Source organism: Pristiophorus japonicus, chromosome 2, assembly GCF_044704955.1.
Source record: "Pristiophorus japonicus isolate sPriJap1 chromosome 2, sPriJap1.hap1, whole genome shotgun sequence".
In the NCBI taxonomy this organism is placed as follows: Eukaryota; Metazoa; Chordata; class Chondrichthyes; family Pristiophoridae; genus Pristiophorus; species Pristiophorus japonicus.
Window position 1 is genome coordinate 88,202,124 of NC_091978.1, and position 20,916 is coordinate 88,223,039.

At 40.7% G+C, this 20,916-nt stretch overlaps 1 protein-coding gene across 5 annotated transcripts in view; it reads left to right on the forward strand.

Annotated features, from left to right (window-relative positions):
• LOC139239574 (talin-1) overlaps nucleotides 1–20,916 on the forward strand; it is a 313,415-nt gene that overhangs the window by 225,249 nt on the left and 67,250 nt on the right. For all 5 annotated transcript variants that reach the window (XM_070868357.1, XM_070868376.1, XM_070868368.1 and 2 more), the window contains 11 exons: nucleotides 1,972–2,180; nucleotides 3,905–4,024; nucleotides 4,536–4,733; nucleotides 5,620–5,759; nucleotides 10,142–10,235; nucleotides 11,824–11,913; nucleotides 15,016–15,138; nucleotides 18,182–18,325; nucleotides 18,423–18,584; nucleotides 19,420–19,560; nucleotides 20,357–20,538. In XM_070868357.1, the coding sequence (XP_070724458.1) occupies nucleotides 1,972–2,180; nucleotides 3,905–4,024; nucleotides 4,536–4,733; nucleotides 5,620–5,759; nucleotides 10,142–10,235; nucleotides 11,824–11,913; nucleotides 15,016–15,138; nucleotides 18,182–18,325; nucleotides 18,423–18,584; nucleotides 19,420–19,560; nucleotides 20,357–20,538 (1,603 nt within the window). The remainder of the gene's footprint in view (nucleotides 1–1,971; nucleotides 2,181–3,904; nucleotides 4,025–4,535; nucleotides 4,734–5,619; nucleotides 5,760–10,141; nucleotides 10,236–11,823; nucleotides 11,914–15,015; nucleotides 15,139–18,181; nucleotides 18,326–18,422; nucleotides 18,585–19,419; nucleotides 19,561–20,356; nucleotides 20,539–20,916) is intronic.

A 20,916-nucleotide genomic window follows, 5' to 3' on the forward strand; every position in this document is an offset into this window, starting at 1 on the left:
AACTCAAGATTAGCTGAGATTAACTGAAATATTAGTTGTAAAATCAGGGGATGTTTGAATGTTATGATTTGTCAGTTGATAGTAAAAGGTGCCAAACTGCACCTGTGGCTCGGTGAATAAACACATAGCATGTATTTTTGAGCCACATGGATCAGGAATGTCCTCAGATTTTTTTTTAATTTGTTCCGGGATGTGGGCGTCACTGGCAAGGCCAGCATTTATTGCCCAACCCTAATTGCCTTTGAGAAGGTGGTGGTGAGCTGCCGCATTGAACCGCTGCAGTCCTTGTGGTGCAGGTATTTCTACAGTGCTGTTAGGGAGGGAGTTCCAAGATTTTGACCCAGCGACGATGAAGGAATGGCGATATATGTCCAAGTCAGAATGGTGTGTAACTTGGAGGGGAACTTACAGGTGATGGTGCTTCCATGTGCCTGCTGCCCTTGTCCTTCTAGGTGGTAGAAATCGGGTTGGGATGTGCTGCCGAAGAAGCCATGGCGCATTTATCTCTGGTTTGTGTAGGTTTACGCAGTATTTGCCAAGGTAGCAGTTTGCAGGGTGTTAGGAGTTATGGAGAGGGACCTCGGGATCCCTGGCAATAGGAAAAATTAAATTGGCTAGGATTTCTGCTGTGGTTGCAATATAATGAGCCCTGGCTGAAATTGTACCTCAAATTGAGTTACTTCTATCAGAAGAGGAGGGGAGTTGCGGCGCCTGTGTGAAACCTCCAGTGCTTATGTGTTAAGCGCAGGGCCCTAGCTCCACCCCCTAATTGAATTGCCAAGCCATGGGAGAGGCCACAGAGCGGCTAGAATCCGGAGACAACTTTTTGCCGTCGTTAGGAAGTCGGCGCCTCTCGCGTGAGTGCGCCGAAAAAACGGGTGGGCTACATTTAGGCCCATTATCTTACTGAGTACCACCTCCTTAGTGATTTTGATTGTGTTGTGTTCCTTTCCCTCCCCCCCCCCCCCACCCCCCACAGCACCTTGACTATCCACTGCTGGGATATTTTGTGTCCTCTACGGTAAAGACTGATGCAAAATATTTGTTCAGAGTTTCTGCCATCTCCATGTACCCCATGTACTACAATTCCCCAGTCTTGTCCTCTAAGGGACCGACATTTACTTTAGCCACTCTTTTCCTTTTTATATACCTATAGAAACTCTTGCTATCTGTTTTTAAATTTCATGCTAGTTTACTTTCATAGTCTATCTTCCCTTTCTTAATCATTTTTTGTGTCTTTACTGTAACTCAGAAGTACTTGAATGGAAGTGGCCAGATTGCTTTGTGAAGTCAATCAAGTGAGGGGCATCTTAACTATTTGTGAATGCAGAAGTGAGGTGGTACTGCTGTACCGTACAATGAGTTCAGGGAGCTCAGTATTTCACTCAGCACTTTTAACTATTGGTCTTTGTGTTTTTATCCCCCCCCCATCAATACATTGAACAGAATAATAAACAATAAAATTTGGATCTGAAACAGGGAGGCAAGGGTTATGGGGAGCAGGCAGGGAAGTGGAGTTGAGGCCAAGATCAGATCTGCCAAGATCTTATTGAATGGCGGAGCAGGCTCAAGGAGCCAAATGGCCGACTCCTGCTCCTATTTCTTATGCTCTTATGTAATCTATTCTAGGCTAATGCTACAGAATTTGAGTTCTTCAAAAATTCTATTTGATTGCGATACCCCCACAATCTATTAGCCTGCTAAGACTCATTGTTTAGATTTACTCATGAAGACTGGCCTTTTGGGTGAGTGTCAGATGGCAGCAGGTGCTGTAGAGGTATGTCCCAATATGTTTCGGGAGCTTCACAGAAGAGAAAATAAATGTCTACTTGTTTGAAGTGAGCAATGAGATAGAGATTAATGTTCTTTCTTGTGAAACTGGCTGAATAATTTGCAAGCATCAAATTCGGATGAATATTATAAATATTGGAATTTTTAAAAAAATGCTTTCTCCCCCTCTCTGCTTTTCAGGATTGGCCTCCAGAGAAGTCGCACAAGCCTTGAAAGCCCTGAGCTCAGCTGCACGTGGTGTTGCAGCCAATACTAATGACCCCCAAACACAGAAAGCAATGTTGGAGTGTGCGGGTGATGTTATGGATAAATCCAGTAATCTAATTGAGGAGTCCCGGAAAGCTATGGCAAAGCCAGGTAATCCAGAAAATCAGCAACGGCTGACGCAGGTAGGTGTGGTTAGGCATGACTGTATTCAATCGTTTATACCGTGCCTTCATTAGTATAACCAGATTAGTGCAGAAACTCTGCAGGGTGGTGGGAGGGAATAGAAGAATTCACACCAGTGCTTTTCTAGGTGGAAATTAAGATGTATACTTGAGGCAGAGTAGAGATGGATTTATTGTGTATTTGGATCTAATTGTTATGTCAAGAGGAGAGCGGTGGTTGTCACTGTGTCCATTCTCCAATACTGACATTCTTTGCCTTAATCCATAAATAAACATGTTAATCAAATTATACATTTTAAACAGTATCTTCCACTTTAGAATGTCTGCCTTTAAAAAGCTTGTTGGTAATTACAGCTGCAACCTAGGACCATATCTGATACAATAACGGTCTGTTTAAATGTGAATTATTTAAGGTCCAGTTGAATTTTGAACAAGGCTATATTTACGCTTAGCAGAGTGAAATTCCTTGTATAGAGAAGGCACAGCTAATCTGTTTTTTTCAGATCAGTAGTTCAGCAGTGTTTTGACTTTAGAAGTGCGCAACTGTCACAGCTTCGGCTCCTTAAATTTGATTTGAAACAATTAGCCAATCTATCACCAACATCAGTGAGCACCGTTTCTGCAACAAAAATCACTTCTGGTATACATAGGTTTAGGATTTAAATCTTGTAAGGCACTTCAATATATTGGATGTGTCTTAATGCTGTCCTAGAGCACAGCCTTTATAAGGCTTTATTAACTGACGGAGGAAAAGTCAGCATTTTCCCCCAAAGTTAATGTTGAACAGTATGTTGACAGTATTTTATGCAGCATACCTATTGTGCCATTTATTCTATATCTTTGGCATAATAAAGAAATACTTCCAAAGTCAGACCACAGGGGTTAAGTCTGGCTTTATATATATATATATTTATTATTTTATATATATATATATATTGGAATAGAAATGTTCTTATCACCCACCCCACCAGCATGATCAGCACATAATTTTCAACACCCAGCCAGCCATGCTGTTTCTTCTTAGCAGAGAAACACAAGTGGGCATCATGCTGGACCCCAAGAGAAGAAATTAGGGTGGAGAATTGGAAATGGGGGCTTAGTGGCAGCTAGCTATGGGGAGTCAAGTAAGTTCCTATTTCCATCAGGATACGATGGGTGTGCTATGGGGGAGGGAAAAGAAGAGAGTGGGGTTCTTCATGGATCATGCATTAAATTATCAATCAGAAATTCCAAATGGAAGTACTACATTGGAATTTTTCCTTGGATTATAATTGTGACAAATACATTTTGACTGGGATCAACTATAACTTTGATCCCTCAAAGGTATCAACAGAAACCTCCATTTGAACTTGAAGACAGTTTATGGTGCATTGGTTTTAATGTAATGGAATGGATTACATATATGATTCCTCAGAGGTGTTTTTATACACTGAGGCAAGACCAGAGGGTGGGTCATTCCAGACTGTTCCTGTGCACTACTTGGCACAAGTCTCACCCTGAAGTAGATCATCTACCTACTATCTTGGCCTTAAATGGTGTGTGGTTGAAACTGACCTCAACTTGGCTTTCAAAGTTTCAGGAATGCTGTTAGATTTTAGCCTGAATTCTAGATTTATTCCAAAACCATATTAGTCTTCACACCAAGATATTTGAATGCAATCTCACATTATTGTTAATAATTGATGATGAAATAAACTGCATCACATCCACTTTTCTTCCCATAGGTGGCAAAGGCTGTATCAAATGCGTTAAACAGATGTGTGAACTGTTTGCCAGGCCAAAGAGATGTCGATGCAGCTTTAAGAACTGTTGGAGAGGCCAGCAAAAGACTACTTGCAAACTCAGTAAGTAATTGAGGTAACTTGTAAATAAAGATAGTAATACAAAGTTAGATAGCACTTTAAATGTATCTATATGTTAGAGAGGGGGGAGGGTTGCCCAAGAGAAGGCTGTTTCAGACAAGAGGCAATTATAGAAACCCAAGAAGTAATGAACTTGGTTCAGTAAAATGTTGAGACAATTTTTGCATGACACCTTGAGATCTCTCTGAAATTGGTCAACCATTTGAAGTTCATTTCAAGGTATAGGGTCTACAGCTCTCGTTGCATTGAACCTCATCTTATGCACAGATCATAGATTTTTGAAATGTTGAGGCTGGGAAAATGAGTAGTTAGGAAACTTTTCTATAAAGTTAAATATCATGTCAAAGGTGACTCTATATTGTAATGCCATGTATGAAATGTTTTGATCTGCGTTCAGCACAAATTGGTGTTTGGAACATCAATTTGGAAAACTTTTGCTTTTGCATGTTTCATGTTGAGGGAATTATGTAATAAATACTTCCTCAATTTTTAGTTCCCGCCAAGTTCCAAGAATTTTCAAGAGGCTCAAGGCCATCTAAATGAGGCAGCAGTTGGTTTGAATCAATCTGCCAATGAGTTGGTGCAGGCATCTCGTGGAACCACACACGATCTGGCCAAGGCTTCTGGTAAATTTGGCAAAGACTTCAATGAATTTTTACAGGCTGGTGTTGAAATGGCTGGACAGTCAAAGGTAAGGAAATTGATAGGCAATGGAACAAAATATAAAACAATTTATAGTCTAGCAGACTTTCTAAACTATTACTTTTTAAATGATGTTGATCTCTATATTAACTTGTGAAAATGTACTCTCTTTTCGAATGGCCCCTTGTGTGAAAATATTTAATTCCCCTTCATTTTTATTTTAGTAATGCTGAGTTTATGCTCCTTGTTTCTTGTTTGCCAACGTGGAAACAATCTTTCAAATTTCAGTTTGTTCTCCACAGTCTTTGCTGGCTTTCCTTCATGGATATAACCTGGTATAAATTTGGAGGATTTGTGGAATTGTTACCTAATGACTCAAATTAAATGAGTCTGTATTTCACCTTCCATATTCAGAGGTTGTCAAGCTGATAATCAATATGGACTTTAACCATACAGATCAGAAAAGTCCCAGATTCAAGCTCTAGTCCGATGAGTTTGTCAATCTTGGCAGAGGAAGCAGTATAGACCCATGCTAGGGAAAATCAGCTAAAATTCGTGGTTGCACAGATGAACGTTGGATGAGAGCGAGAACCAGCCCGAATGCAATTACCACGACCCCCCCCAAAAGAAAATGGTCAAGTAACCTACTGACGTGCACTGTGGACTCGCATGTGAAGAAAGGCTGCTTAGATGAGGTGCTCAGTGGAATGCTAGCACCAACGACTTGCAAACTACTGGAGGGCAACCAGTGGCATAGAACCATACCCTAACCAAGGGACAATGCTTTCAGGAGAAGAGGGTAGAAAATTGGCAAGAAAGCAAAATTGTGTAAACTATCTAGAATCTGTTCAGGTTTTCTTCAATGTTTTATTTTAAAACTCAGCACACGCCTTTACTTGGAATTTTACTTTTGGTTAATCTTTGTTCCTTCACAGGATAAGGAAGATCAGGCTCGGGTGATTGGGAACCTGAAAAGCATTTCGATGGCATCCAGCAAACTGCTACTAGCAGCCAAAGCGCTCTCTGCTGATCCTACAGCTCCCAACATCAAGAATCAACTTGCTGCAGCGGCACGGTAATGTGAAAATGAGTAATTGCATTTTATATTTTGTGTTTTGTTTCCTTAAGTGGACAAATCTCTGCAACCCAGTGCCCTCACTTGGCATGTTATTTGCACTAATCCTACACGTTAACAGCCTTGTGTAAACGACTATGGAACTGTCAAAGCAGATCATGCTAAAGTTGGAATAAAAACAGAATCTGCTGGAAATGCAGAGGAGGCTGAACAGCGATTGTCAAGTGTCGTTTGTTTTCAGGGAAACTGGTTTTGAAAAGAGGAAATAGCTTGTTCCCATGAGAGTAAAATAAAACAGCTGTTCATTTCAGCAGCTTTTTAATGTGTCACAAAACAAAACATTGCCAGCAGTGTTTCTACTTAGCTGTGGTTAAAGAGGCACAACCGTTGCATCTTATCCAAACCATAGCTCAGACCTTTGACATCTGCTACTCTTTGAATATCTCGCATAAAGCGAGCGCAACGAGCCCTAAGTAAGTTCAGAGATTAGAATTTTTTTCCTCCATGGGCAACATTGTTTCTTATCAATGTTCTCCCCATCTCCTGAAGAACCCCCCCCGAAAGTTTTGATTTGGGATCAGTTAATCCCTACAAAGTGAACTTGATTATCTCATTACGAATTTGCTTTCTAATGAACTTTGCTACTGTGAATCCACACTTCTGTCACCTACAGGTGCACGTTTTTGACATTCTCTTTACTTGCCTCCTGTCCTCCACAAATGACAACTGATTCAGAACAGCACGCCACATGTTTCCACCTGTATTAAGTCCTGCACTCACATCAACCCCTATGCTTGCCAAGCTGTAGTGGCTCATGGTTGCAACACATTTGTTTCAGGATCTATTCCTTAGCATCAAATCCCTCCTTTGTCTCATCCACGCCTACTTCAGTGATCTCCTCCAGCCATACACCCTCACACATGCACTGCTCCTCAAACATCTCCTTACTATTCATTCCTTGTTTCTTCTTCTCCACCAGTAAAACCAGCTTCTCTTTCAGTGCTGTGCCTCTGCCCTCTGGATCCTCCATCGTATACTTTACCATAGACCCTTTTCTTTGACCTTGTGCTTTTGTTTCTCTCTTTCCCTGCTCCCCCCACCTCTCATTTCTGCTTGGTATGTGCTTTGCCCTCTGCCCTGGACAGAAGCACTATAGAAAGGCAAGTTGTTGCTGATGTACAAGGTCCCTTTACTGATCCATATAAGGATCCATATAAGAGGTAGCAAATTGGGCAGGAAGATGATGTTAGAGATGAGATAACATGGAACATTTTGTTCTTGTCTAGATTGTATTATAACACTCGGATCCTGTGACACAATATAGAATCAGTAATACAGTACAGGAGGAGGCTATTCGGCCTATTGTGCCTTTGGAAAAAACTATCCAATTAGTCCCACTCACCTCTTTTCCCAGAGTCCTGTAAATCTTTTCCTTTCAAGACATCTGACGAGGTGTTTAAGAACATTACAACACCACAGTGAACAGTAACTAAAGGAAATGTGCTTTTAGAGACCCTTCTGTACTAAGATTCAACAAAATACAGTTTCCATTATTTTATGACGTTAACTGTGCATCACTGAGTGAGTACTTAAATGCTATTTGGAAGACTGTTCATAGAATCTTACAGTACAGAAGGAAGTTATTCAGCCGATCATAAAAGAGCGATCCAATTAGTCCCATTTCCTCCACTCTTTCCCCATAGCCCTGCACATTTTTCCTTTTCAATTAAATATTCAATTCCCTTTTTAAAGTTACTATTGACTATGCTTCCACCACCTTTTCAGGCAGTGCATTCCAGATCATCTTAACTCGCAGTGTAATTCTTTTTCCTCATGTCAGCTCTGGTTCTTTTGACAGTTACCTTAAATCCTGTGTCCTCTGGTTACTGACCCTTCTGTCACTGGAAACAATTTCTCCTTATTTGCTCTATCAAAATCCTTCTTGATTTTGAACATCTCCCCTTAACCTTCTCTGCTTTGAGGAGCACAATCCCAGCTTCTCTAGTCTCTCCTCATGCATGAAGTCCCACATCCCTGGTACCGTTCTAGTAAGTCCCCTCTGCACCCTCTCCAGATCATAGAATGATACAGCACAGAAAGAGGCCATTCAGCCTATCATGCCTGTGCCGACTCTTTGGTAGAGCTATCCAGTTAGCCCTGCTCTTTCCCCATAGCCCTGCATTTCTTTTTCCTTCAAGTATTTATCCAATTCCCTTTTGAAAGTTAATATTAAATCTGCTTCCACCACTCTTTCAAGAGTGCATTCCAGTTCATCACAACTCACTTTTGTTAAAAAAAAATGTTCCCTTGTGTCGCCTCTGGTTCTTTTGCCAATCTCCTTAAATCTGCGTCCTCTGGTTACCAAACCTTCTGCTACTGAAAACAGTTTTTCCTTATTTACTCTCAAAATCATTTGATTTTGAACACCTCCATCAAAGCTTCTCTTAACCTTCTCTGCTGTAAGGAGAACAACGCCAGCTTCTCCAGTCCCATAACATAAGAACTGAAGAATTAGGAACAGGAGTAGGCCATCTAGCCCCTCGAGCCTACACCGCCATTCAAAGAGATCATGGCTGATCTGGCCGTGGACTCAGCTCCACTTACCTGCCCGCTCCCCATAACCCTTAATTCCCTTATTGGTTAAAAATCTATCTATCTGTGATTTGAATACATTCAATGAGCTAGCCTCAACTGCTTCCTTGGGCAGAGAATTCCACAGATTCACAACCCTCTGGGAGAAGAAATTCCTTCTCAACTCGGTTTTAAATTGGTTCCCCCGTATTTTGAGGCTGTGCCCCCTAGTTCTAGTCTCCCCTACCAGTGGAAACAATCTCTCTGCCTCTTGTCTCTCCCTTTTATTATTTTAAATGTTTCTATAAGATCACCCCTCATCCTTCTGAACTCCAACGAATAAAGATCCAGTCTACTCAATCTATCATCATAAGGTAACCCCCTCATCTCCGGAATCAGCCTAGTGAATCGTCTCTGTACCCCCTCCAAAGCTAGTATATCCTTCCTTAAGTAAGGTGACCAAAACTGCACGCAGTACTCCAGGTGCGGCCTCACCAATACCCTGTACAGTTGCAGCAGGACCTCCCTGCTTTTGTACTCCATCCCTCTCGCAATGAAGGCCAACATTCCATTCGCCTTCCTGATTACCTGCGGCACCTGCAAACTAACTTTTTGGGATTCATGCACAAGGACCCCCAGGTCCCTCTGCACCGCAGCATGTTGTAATTTCTCCCCATTCAAATAATATTCCCTTTTACTGTTTTTTTTTTCCCCAAGGTGGATGACCTCACATTTTCCGACATTGTATTCCATCTGCCAAACCTTAGCCCATTCGCTTAACCTATCTAAATCTCTGAAGTCCCTCATTCCTGGCACCATTCTAGTAAATATCTCTTCACCCTTTCTAAGACCTTGACATACTTCCTAAAGTGTGGTGCCCAGAATCAAAAACAATACTCCAACTGAGGCCTAACCGGTGTTTTATAAAGGTTTAGCATATTTGTACTCTATTACTCTTTTTTTAATAAAGCTAAGGATCCCATATGTTTTTTTTAACAACCTTGTCAACTTCTGCTACCTTCAAAGACTTGTGTGTGTATACCCCCAGATCTCTGTTCCTGTACCCCCTTTAAAATGGTACCATTTAGTTCATATTCCCCCTCTGCTTTCTTCCTACCAAAATGAATCGCTTCACATTTCTCTGCATTAAATTTCATCTGCTGTGTGTCTGCCCACTTCACCAGTCTGTCAGTGTCCTCCTTAAGTCTTTTACTATCCTCTTCACTGTTCTACATTTGAGTTTCGTGTCATCTGCAAACTTTGAAATTATGTCCTGTATACGCAGCTCCAGGTCATTAATAAATATCAGTGTATGTACATTGACATCTCAAGCATTGGTCTTGTCCTTTACAAAAGTAATGTCCATTTTCCATGGCCTTCGGTTTATTTCTATAATTGAAGTAATGTCCATTTACTGAATTTATAGGGTAATTATTCTAAATATATACTTTAAATATAAGTAGGCCATATACATAAATCAAGGGTTCTTGGTTTGTTCATATTGTATTTGAAGTTAACTGGATGCTTGAGGAGGGGGAGGGATTGTGGTGTTAACAAGCCATGGCAGAGACTGGAAATGTTAAATCCATTTCAAAGCACAGAAAATTATCATAAAATATTCAAAAAGATATGCAAGCAGAAATTTAAAATCCAGCCTAGACTGCTCATACTTCATTCCGCAAAACGTATAACCTGTTTAATTTGGAAAATATCAGCAAGGTTTGCAATTTAATGTATGGCTGCAGTATGAATTCTATACGCTAAGTAGTGAATCTGTGTTTTGTATGTTTTTTTTTCCCCTCCTTTTCTAGGGCTGTTACTGAAAGCATCAATCAGCTGATTACTATGTGCACACAGCAAGCTCCTGGACAGAAGGAGTGTGATAATGCCCTCCGTGAGCTCGAGGTAGGTGACTAACTTTCGCCATCCTTAGTATTTCCTTGATTTGAACTTCTGAAGTTCCTTGGTGGATCTTGTCTCTGTTTAAGGCTACAATTTCTGCATAATAATTTCTTAATTTACCATTAAGCAATGAAAACATATTAAAATACCAAGCTGATTTGCAGGGTTTTGCAGCAGGATTGCGGCTTTTGGTTAAGCTCAAATGGTGGGTGGTGCTGGCTTACTGTGGTCAGATTTAGGAATTAAACAGCTAGGCTTAGATTTGTCTGAAGCTATGAAGCAGCCAAATTTGCAACCAGCTGGTAGAAACAGCAACAACAAAACTGCTTTATAAAGTTTTTGTAATGCACTGGTTTTAAAAAAACAAAGTATATAAATTCAGACTTTTGCCCTCCTGTTAATGAAGCTGGGATTGAAATTCTAAAGTGAGGAAGTGGTGCTTCAGTTCATAGCCTTGGTCAGACCCCATTTGAAGTACTGTGTTCAGTTATGGGCACCGACCCTCGAGGGATATACTGGCTTCAAAAGGGGTACTGTGCAGATTCACCAGAATGATGTCAGGGCGTAAAGTGTTATATCATGAGGACATGTTGCATAAACTTTGCATGTAGTTATTTGAGTTTAGAAGGCTGAAGGAAGATCTAATCGAAGTAGTTAAAATGATTAAAGGATTTGATAGGATAGATACAGATAAACCATTTCCTCTGGTGGGGAATCCTGAATAAGTCGGCATTATCTTAAAATTAGAGCTAGGGCGTTTGACAGTGAAATCAGGAAGCACAAAGGGGTGGTGGGCTTCTTGGGATTAAATGAATGGATGTATACATCTTGAAAGCAGGAAAAATGCTTCGGTTCCGTGCTTAAGCTGACCAAATAAGTTCATATTTTCACTTAATTGCACGCGATTTTTTTTTTAAACAAACTTTCTATGTAATATTCAATTGCTACCAAATAAAGACCATTACTAATGGGCAAAAAAAGCAATCTAAGGGAAATGAGACCTGGCAGCTTTTTTGCTGATGAGTTCTTGGGGCACTTATTTAGATACAGGAAGAAATGTCATGTACAGCTGTTTTTTATAGTGAGACCAGTGCTAGCTGCAGTGGTTTCACACAATTAGCTGTAACCTGAAGGAAAGCCTGGTTTAAAAATAAAATGGCCTTTCACAGCTGCTGGCTGTAGAATTCCAGCAGGATTTTTTGGGGGGGTTCAGTTGATTGCATGAGACGTGTGCATTGTGAAAGTGAGTGCTTGGTAGTCTCCATCTCAAACCAGCTTGCAGTACAGTAGCCTGTAATGTACTTTTGATTCATTTGTACTAAATGTATTTTATGTGGTCACTTGCTTAAAAGAATATTTGTATTTCTTTTACAAATTTATTTTAAGATCTGTGGGGTAACCAAATTTAATTCTCATCGAAGCTTTCAGCATGTTGATTTGTGTAATGAGCACTGCAAAAGTGGTTAACATGAATCGGCAGCGCAGTGCAGCAGTGTCATGTGTTGCATTTTAGCTAAACTACATTGTTGTATATGCTGGAGTACTGATCTCGTGAATTACTATACAAACCAGAACTGTGGTTTTCTTACAGACTGTCCGAGGAATGCTTGACAATCCCACCGAGGCCGTCAATGACTTGTCATACTTTGATTGCATTGATAGTGTGATGGAAAATTCCAAGGTACATATGCAAATGTTTTACAAAACTCAATTGTTCTGTGAAGAACAACCATTAATTACTGACCATTTTAACCTGGACATTTTGCTTGTTTGACAGGCAATCTTTTTGTTTAAATCAAGAATGTGTGCCTAAGGTATACATTAGTAAGAAAGTATGGAAGTTTATTTTGTTAGATTAATGGCGCATTTTATATTGAATATCTTTTGCTGTGCGATTCAACTTCTCTATTACAAGGTTAAGTTCTTTTTGCCCAATATTCTTTTTGAAGATGCTCTTTAGTTACACAGGAGTTATATTTTTGTGAAGTATTTTAACTATTAAAGTTCTTTAATGGATCTACTCGATTTGTTATGTAAGCCAAGATTCGGCATTCTGGAGTAAGTAGATAGAGAATTGCATGGGGACATGTAGATTTTTTTTTTTGAGCCTGCTCTGCTCTTTTGTTACCCATGGCAGCTTCATCTCTTTAATCCCAATTTTCCTCCCCCTCTTCATATTCCTTGAGGCCTAAATAATTTTCAATCTTTCTTTTTAACATGATTCTGCTGGCCAGTGCATTTTATATTCTCGCAACCTGTGTAAAGAGGTTTTTCCTGAATTCACTTAACAGGCTTAATTCTAACTTTAAGATTAAAGCCCTTTTTTGAATTCTCCTGTCTTCCTTGACAATTTCTTCATTATTTCAAACACCTCAATAAAACTCCTTGCCCCTAAGAAGGATGAGCTTTCACTATAAAGCACTTTTCATATCCTCGGGATTTCCCAAAGGGCTTCGCAACCAACTAATTACCTTGTGAATGTGTAGTCACCGTTGTTATGTGACCGCAAATTTGTGCACAGAGGGGTCCCACAAACGAGAAATTAAATAATTGACTAGTTATTATATTGTGGTAGTGGTATTTGAAGAATATTGGTCAGGACACCCAAATAACTCTTGAAGCCTCTTCAGTCCATACCATGGGATATTTTATGTCCACCAAAACAAGCAGACAGTTTATCATCTCGTCCCAAGGAATACAACCCAAGTTTAACCAGTCTCTCAGCTTAATTAAGCTCCTTCATTCTAGGTACCTTTCTTGTGAATCATCAGGGGGAAAGCAAATTGAGAGGAGGGGACACAAAATCTGCAAAGGGATATAGACAGACTAAGTGAGTGGGCAAAAATTTGACAGGTGGAGTGTAATGTGGGAAAATGTGAGGTTATTCACTTTGGCAGAAATAATAGAAAATCAAATTATCATTTAAATGGAGAAAAATTGCAAAGTGCTACAGTACAGAGACCTGGGGGGCCCTTGTGAATGAAACACAAAGTTAGTATGCAGGTACAGCAAGTAATCAGGAAGACAAATGGAATGTTGTCCTTTATTGCAAGGAGGATAGAATATAAAAGCAGAGAAGTTCTGTTGCAACTATACAGGGTATTGGGAGGGCACACCTCGAGCAATGCTTACAGTTTTGGTCTCCATATTTAAGAATATACTTGCATTGGAGGCAGTTCAGAGAAGGTTCACTCGGTTGATTCCTGAGATGAGGGGGTTGACTTATGAAGATAAGTTGAGTAGGTTGGGCCTATACACATTGGAGTTCAGAAGAATGAGAGGTGATCTTATCGAAACATAAGATAATGAGGGGGCTCGACAAGGTGGATGCAGCGAGAATATTTCCACTTATAGGGGAAACTAAAACTAGGGCACATAGGGCTCAATTTTCTCCAAAGCTTTATTTTGGCATACTGGGAAGAGTTACGCCCGTTTTTTGGGGGCCCAAGTACGCCCCAAAAAAAGCCTAACCTGTCCTTTAGTTTTGGGAGTCGAGCCTTGATCTGCGTCAAAAAGATCAGGTTGCCACGGTAACCAGGGACACAATGCGAGCTGAGGCTGGAAAGTGAAACGTGCAGCTAGCTCGCAACACATTAAAACACATTGCGTCAACTTAAAAACACATTAAAATATGTTGCAGCAACTTGTCTCCAATTATTAAAGTCCCCCCCCCCCCCACCGAAGCCGGTGCCTATCCCAGGCCGAAGAGCCTCCTGGTCTGCTTCCCTATCCTGCCCCTGTCTCTCTCCCCCCCCCCCCCCCCCCTGCTCCAGGTCCGCTCCCCCGCCCCTATCCCAGGCCGAGTGGCTTCCTAGTCCTCTTCCCCCTCTCTCTTATCTTTCCTGTTGCTGCTGTCCAGACATCATCTGCTGATATCCTTACCTGTGCCGATTTCTTTAACTCTCCAGAAGGTTTTCCTGCAGAGGCCACATACACTGGCCTAAGTAGAACTGGAGTAACTCAGCTGGTCAAACTTGCCTAAATGGCCAGAATTGGCATGTGTGGCAGGTTATGCCGCCTTTGGCTGAAAAGAAAAGGATCAAAAAAAAATCGTAACTAACTGAGTTACACTGGTGCAAATTGATCGGGAAAACTGTGGTTTTTTAACTTAGGCCAAAAAAAGCAACCTGCTCCAAAAAACAGCGCAAATCCTTGGGGAAAATTGAGCCTATAGTCTCAGAATAAGGGGCCGCCCATTTAAAACTGAGACGAGAAGAAATTTCTTTTCTGAGGGTTGTAAATCTGTGGAATTCTCTGCCCCAGAGGGCTGTGGAGACTGGGTCATTGAATATATTTAAGGCAGAGATGGACAGATTTTTGAGTGATACGGGAATAAAGTGTTATGGGGAGCGGACAGGGAAGTGGACCTGATCAGATCAGTCATGATATTAAATGGTGGAGCAGGCTTGAAGGGCCAGGTGGCCTACTCCTGTTCTATTTCTTGTGTTCTTATTAGTGTATTCCCTGTAAATCAAGAATAGCCTTCCAAAGATATGGTGTCCAAAACAGAATGCTGCTGCAAATAAGGTCTGACTAGCACTTTGTATCATTGAAGTAGAAATTTCATGTTTTTGCACTTGTTGTCTGAAGGAATTTAAGGAGAACTAACATTAGAACAGTTTCACTTAAAGTTTTCAAATTAAATGCAGTGGAATATTGAGTTATGCTCCTGTTTGAATATTATTCGAAGTGCCAAATCTAATCTTCAGCCAGTTGTTTTTATCTTTAATTTTGTTTGTGAAATTCAGACATTTAAGCATTTTGCCCATTCATTTTTGTGTAGGTTCTTGGAGAGGCAATGACGGGAATCTCTCACAACGCTAAGAACAGTGACCTACCAGCCTTTGGTGATTCAGTAAGTTCTGGTTCCAAGGCTTTATGTGGACTTACAGAAGCAGCTGCCCAGGTAAACATTATTTTCAAAAAGAGAAAATTGTATGAATCAACTTGCGTTTATACCCATGCAGAAATGATGCAAGAGTTGCACATAAAAGACAGCATGAACATTATCAATAGGGTAGTGTTCCATATAGTTGCTGTCTTCCAAATGCAGAAATGACTTTACATCTATATGGAATTCTTAACATTTTACAACCATAGAAGGTGGTTATTCGGTCCATCGTATCTGCATCACAGAGCAATCCACAACTAACTCTGCTGTCCTGTGTTAGCATAAGCCTGTGACGTCATCTCTTTCTAATATTTATCCCTTTTTATCTTGAAATATGCAGTGGTCTCTTTCTCAGCGACTGGCAAAGCATTCCATGCTCCAACAACTAAAAAAATTTCTCTTAACCCCACTCCCCACTGTCTTTGTGAAAATTTTAAGTGAGTAACCCCTCGTCACTGGCTCCACAACCAGAGGAAATAGTCTATCAAAACTCTTCATAATTTAAAAAACTTGAAAAAATATTTTTTTTAATCTCCTCTTAGTTTACTCTGCATCAGTGGAAATAGTCCCATAGTTTCCTATTCCTGGCTTAATCCTAGTGAATTTACACTGTTTGCTCCATAGCTTTAATATCATGTCTATAATGGGATGCCTAAAACTGCACACAGTACTCCAGCATTGGTCTAATGTTTTTTTTTAAATAAATTTAGCATTACTTTTTTTATTCTTGTGCTCCATGTCCAAACTCAAAATTCTATTGGCCTTTTTTATGGCTTTATCTGCCTGCATTCTCACTCGAGTTATGTATTTAAACCCGTGGATGTCTCTTTATCCAGTCCCTTCAATGGATTTCCAGTGAGTGTAAACTCCCATTCCTTGTATTTTTTTCCCTCCCAAGATATATTGCCTCGCAATTATTTACATTAATTGCAAGGCAATATATCTTCTTGCACCGTGTTTGCCCATTCCACTAACCTGTCTGTCTTCCTGAAGTCTTTTACAATTCCTTCTCATTATTTACCAAGCCGCCTCCTTTCTTATTGTCATCAAATTTTGAGATTATGTTCCCTATACCCAAGTCCAAATCATCACTATACATCATTGGGGGAATTTATTATATTTGTCAAACACAGCATGCCTTTAACAAATCAATCTTGATTGTCCTTAATTAAGCCATGCATTTCTAAATGCATACTAATTTTATCTTTTTGTTGAGCTAATGTGCAGTAATTTTTATAAATTTTCCATTATATGAATAAATATTGACCTGGTGAAAAGAAAAATAATAGCAGCAGTTCACAAATGTATTGGCAAAATGCTGTTTTGAATAAAGGACGATAATTACTGGTCACAAGTTGGATCCAAAATTGGCTCGGAGGCAGGAAGCAAAGGGTAATGGTTGATGGGTTTTTTGCGACTGGAAGGCTGTATTCAGTGGGGTTCCGCAGGGCTCAGTGCTGGGTCCCTTGCTTTTTGTGGTATATATGAATGACTTGGACTTAAATGTTGGAGGTATGATTAAGAAGTTTGCAGGTGACACTAAAATAGCCTGTGTGGTTGATAATGAAGGACTGCAGGATGATAATGCACTGGTCAGGTGGGCAGAACAGTGGCAAATGGAATTCAATCCGGATAAGTGTGAGGTAATGCATTTGGAGAGGTCTAACGAGGCAAGGGAATACACATTAAATGGTGCAACACAAAGTGTAGAGGAACAAAGGGACCTTGGAGTGCAGGTCCATAGATCCCTGAAGGTAGCAGGCCAGGTAGTTAAGAAGGCATATGGAATACTTGCCTTTATTAGTCGAGGCATGGAATACAAGAGTAAGGAGGTTATGCTTGAACTGTATAAAAATGCTGGTTAGGCCGCAGCTGGAGTACTATGTGCAGTTCTGGTCACACATTACAGGAAAGATGAGGTTGCACTGGAAAGGGTGCAGAGAAGATTTACAAAAATGTTGCCTGGACTGGATAATTTTGGCTATGAGGAAAGATTGGAGATGCTGGGTCTATTTTCTGTGGAACAGAGGCAGCTAAGGGGAGACCTGATTGAGGTGTATAAAATTGAGGGGCCTGGATAGAAAGGACCTGTTTCCCTTGGCAGAGGGGTCAACAACCAGGGAGCATAGATTTAAAGTCATTGGGTGGAGGTTTAGAGGAGATTCGAGGGGAAATGTCTTCACCCAAAGAGTGGTGTGGGTCTGGAACTCGCTGTCTGAAAAGGTGGTACAGACAGGAACCCTCACCACATTTAAAAGATACTTGGATGTGCACTTAAAGTGCTGGAACCTACAGGGCTACAGACCAAGAGCTGGAAAGTGGGATTAGGCTGGATAGCTCTTGGTTGGCCGGCACGGACATGATGGGCCGAAATGGGCTCCTTCCATGCTACAAATTTCTGATTCTATGATTACAGGGGAGTAATAAAGACAGTAATCTCGGTGTTCAAACATTTCAGTTTGTCGCCATCTGAATTCTATGGTGAGAAGGCCTAGGAATCACTTACATATCATAAACTGAGTCTTTAAGGCAGGAGTTTGTTTTAAAGGTTTGGACTTTTTGGCCATTAGCTGGTGTCACCTGGACACCAGCTATGCATTTGCTGACTGCACATGCTAATGCCACATTGAAAAATTAATAATTGTGATGAGATCATTGCCATATGTACTGAGTAGTAATTCATAGTTTCTGGGAAATAAGTCAATGTATTTATGAAATTAATAAATACAAAACTTGTATTTCAGACAATTTGAATGATTGACTCCCAACCTAAATATCCTGTGCCTTCCTTTCACTCAACTCAACCACATTTTATTAGTAACGCTGTTGGTGTGCTGCATTGTCATGTGGTGCGGCATTGTGGTGAGGGAAGAAAACGTAATGAATGTTTAGTTCCATACTTGATCAATATGAAGAGAAGTCTGCAATTTGGAGTGTCCTATTTTAACGATCGGAAGATTGAAACTAGTGAACAACTTGCGAGGGGACAAAAATTAGGGGATTCAAAAAATAGATAGATTCAAATATCTCCAATAATCGTTTAAATTTTAACCCCCAGGCAGCTTACCTTGTAGGAATCTCTGATCCCAACAGTCACGCAGGTCAGCAAGGATTAGTTGACCCAGCTCAATTTGCCCGAGCCAATCAAGCAATCCAAATGGCTTGTCAGAACCTGGTGGACCCAGCCTGTATCCAGACACAGGTGAAACCAATTCTTGCTGTTATAATATCAACATTCATCTTTAATTCATTTTTTAAGCTCCCAAGACGACTTTGGCTCAGTGTTTTTCTCACTTTAGGTCTTGTCTGCTGCCACCATTGTTGCAAAACACACTTCTGCCTTGTGCAACGCCTGCCGTCTAGCCTCATCCAAGACATCCAATCCAGTTGCTAAGAGACAGTTTGTTCAATCAGCCAAGGAGGTGGCGAATAGTACGGCCAACCTTGTGAAGACAATCAAGGTATTTCCTAGAAAAATTTTGTTTACTCTTCAATCATCTTTCTTTCTTAGGTGGTCCCCGTATCAAGGATGACATGCTTCCACGCCAAAAAGGGCTGAGTTCACAGGTGTTTCAATGGGGGACCTAATATTCCAGGTTCCGAACTACATGTTGAAGGGTAGAAGATGCTTGACTGAGCTAGGTCTTGGTCCAGTGGCAAGGATTAACCAAGACGACTGGAGACCAGCTCTGCTGCACGGATTTAGTGTGCACACATATCGCAGTGTGGGCTGGCCCGTGCTGCCCCTGGGCCCTCGCCTCTTCTGGGCCCCGAACTCACGCCTCTCCTGGGCACCGATCACATCATTCTCCAATCTCTTGCCGCTCCTTTGCCCTGACCTCACCGCTCCTGCTGTACCTGCCCACGCTCCAGTCACCGACCTGGATTATGGTGACATCCAGTCCAGTCGCCCTCTTCACTGCCGTCGCCCTCCCGCACATTTCAATAAGGTTCTGCTAGCAACTTTTATGGTGTTAAGTCTGCAAGTGTCACATGCCGAAGGGACCACAGACAAGTCACCTTTATTTGTTAGATCACAACGCTGCTGCTGAGTAAGAATGTGGCAGTTTTAGTGGGACCTCTATGGGCTGCCCTCAGACTCTCACTAACTGTGAGTCTGATCCATTCGAAATTGTTATAGTTGAAGAAATGGTACATTTTGATGCTTGAAGAGTAGGAATTGTCTCATCTGCAAAATGAAAGTAACTTACTATTAACATGTAGACACTTGTGTTAGTTTGGTCATATATGATCAATCCTAGAACAATTTTTAAAACTATTTTTTTTATATAATAGGCTCTTGATGGTGCATTCACAGACGGGAACCGAGAGAAGTGTCGGGCTGCAACAGTTCCTCTAATAGAAGCAGTAGAGAACCTCACCGCTTTTGCTTCCAACCCAGAGTTTGTCAGTATTCCAGCTCAGATTAGTCCTGAGGTACAGTATAAACCCAGCTAATTCCATGATGTAGAAAGGGAACTGTAATTATCCTGATGGTGTAATCAAAATCGCCAGTGAGCAGTTTTGCTGAATTAAATTATGAAAATAGTGTTTTCGATTGCAACTAAAACAATGCATAACAAACAAATCTTCAAATCGATTCTTTAAATGTTAGCCAAGAATGCTAGTGATGATACGAGAACCATAGATTGAGCTGGAATGAGTATCTACCGTGTAGCTGTGGATGATGATTAGTAATTCAGTGCTGTGGTGATTTTGATGAGGAATAAGATCGCCATCCACTGATACAGGATTTGATGCTTTTTCTCCAATGCTGCAGTAATACTTAAGATACTGTTGGACTCCAGTATCTGAGAGCAGACAATAAGTACAGAATTATACTAGTCTCCACTCTAGAGGAAAGCAGAATTATGCATGTGTAATTAAGAGTTTGTAAAATCTGTAATTTTAGAAACGAGCTGGTGGGGGGGAAGCAAACTGTGCTTAACATTTTTCAATAATTGGTGCAAAGGCTACCGCAAGATGGTTGCACAAGTTGGTCACATACCTGACCCAAAATACTGAACTGGCAGCGATGCAAAGACTGCAGTATAATTGCATTTTTAAGCATTGAAGTCAACATGAATAACTTCCCCTACTTGTCCACATGAGGGCACCAAATCTCTAACTGAACTATTGACAGCTCTTAACAGATGTTACATAAAATAATGTATAAACAATACAATTAATTGCTTAACAATGTATGCATACGTTTGCTTTTGTTTTGTGGCAGGGTCTTAATGCCTTGGAACCCATTGTTGTGGCTGCAAGGACAATGCTGGATAGCTCAACTGGTCTCATTCAGACTGCTCGCTCCCTCGCTGTAAACCCAAAAGACCCACCAAAATGGTCTGTGTTGGCTGGACATTCTCGAACTGTCTCTGATTCCATCAAAAAACTCATTACTTCAATCAGGTACTTCTTCCCCCTTTAACAAAGTTGTTTTGATAACTTGCATTTAAAGATAAAGCATGCTTCTGTAACAGTTTGACTTGGTTCCAGTTTAACATTACACAGAGCTTAATCTCCCTTACCTATAATGTTGATAACTGCATTTTGTTTTAATGTCTGGAACTCTGGTATGTCTTTGTAATGTTGTTCTGGGATTTGGATGACTCTAAATTGCCTAAACTTTGCTCTTGCAGATTGTTTTGCGATGTTGTAATACATTCTCAGCCTTTTTTTCATTGATGGTTTGTTCCATCTGTTGCACATCCACTCCTATTTAAGTATCTACTCCTGCCACATGTCTTCCTTTAAAGGAGCTGTATGTGCTGTTGTTAAAAATCCTAG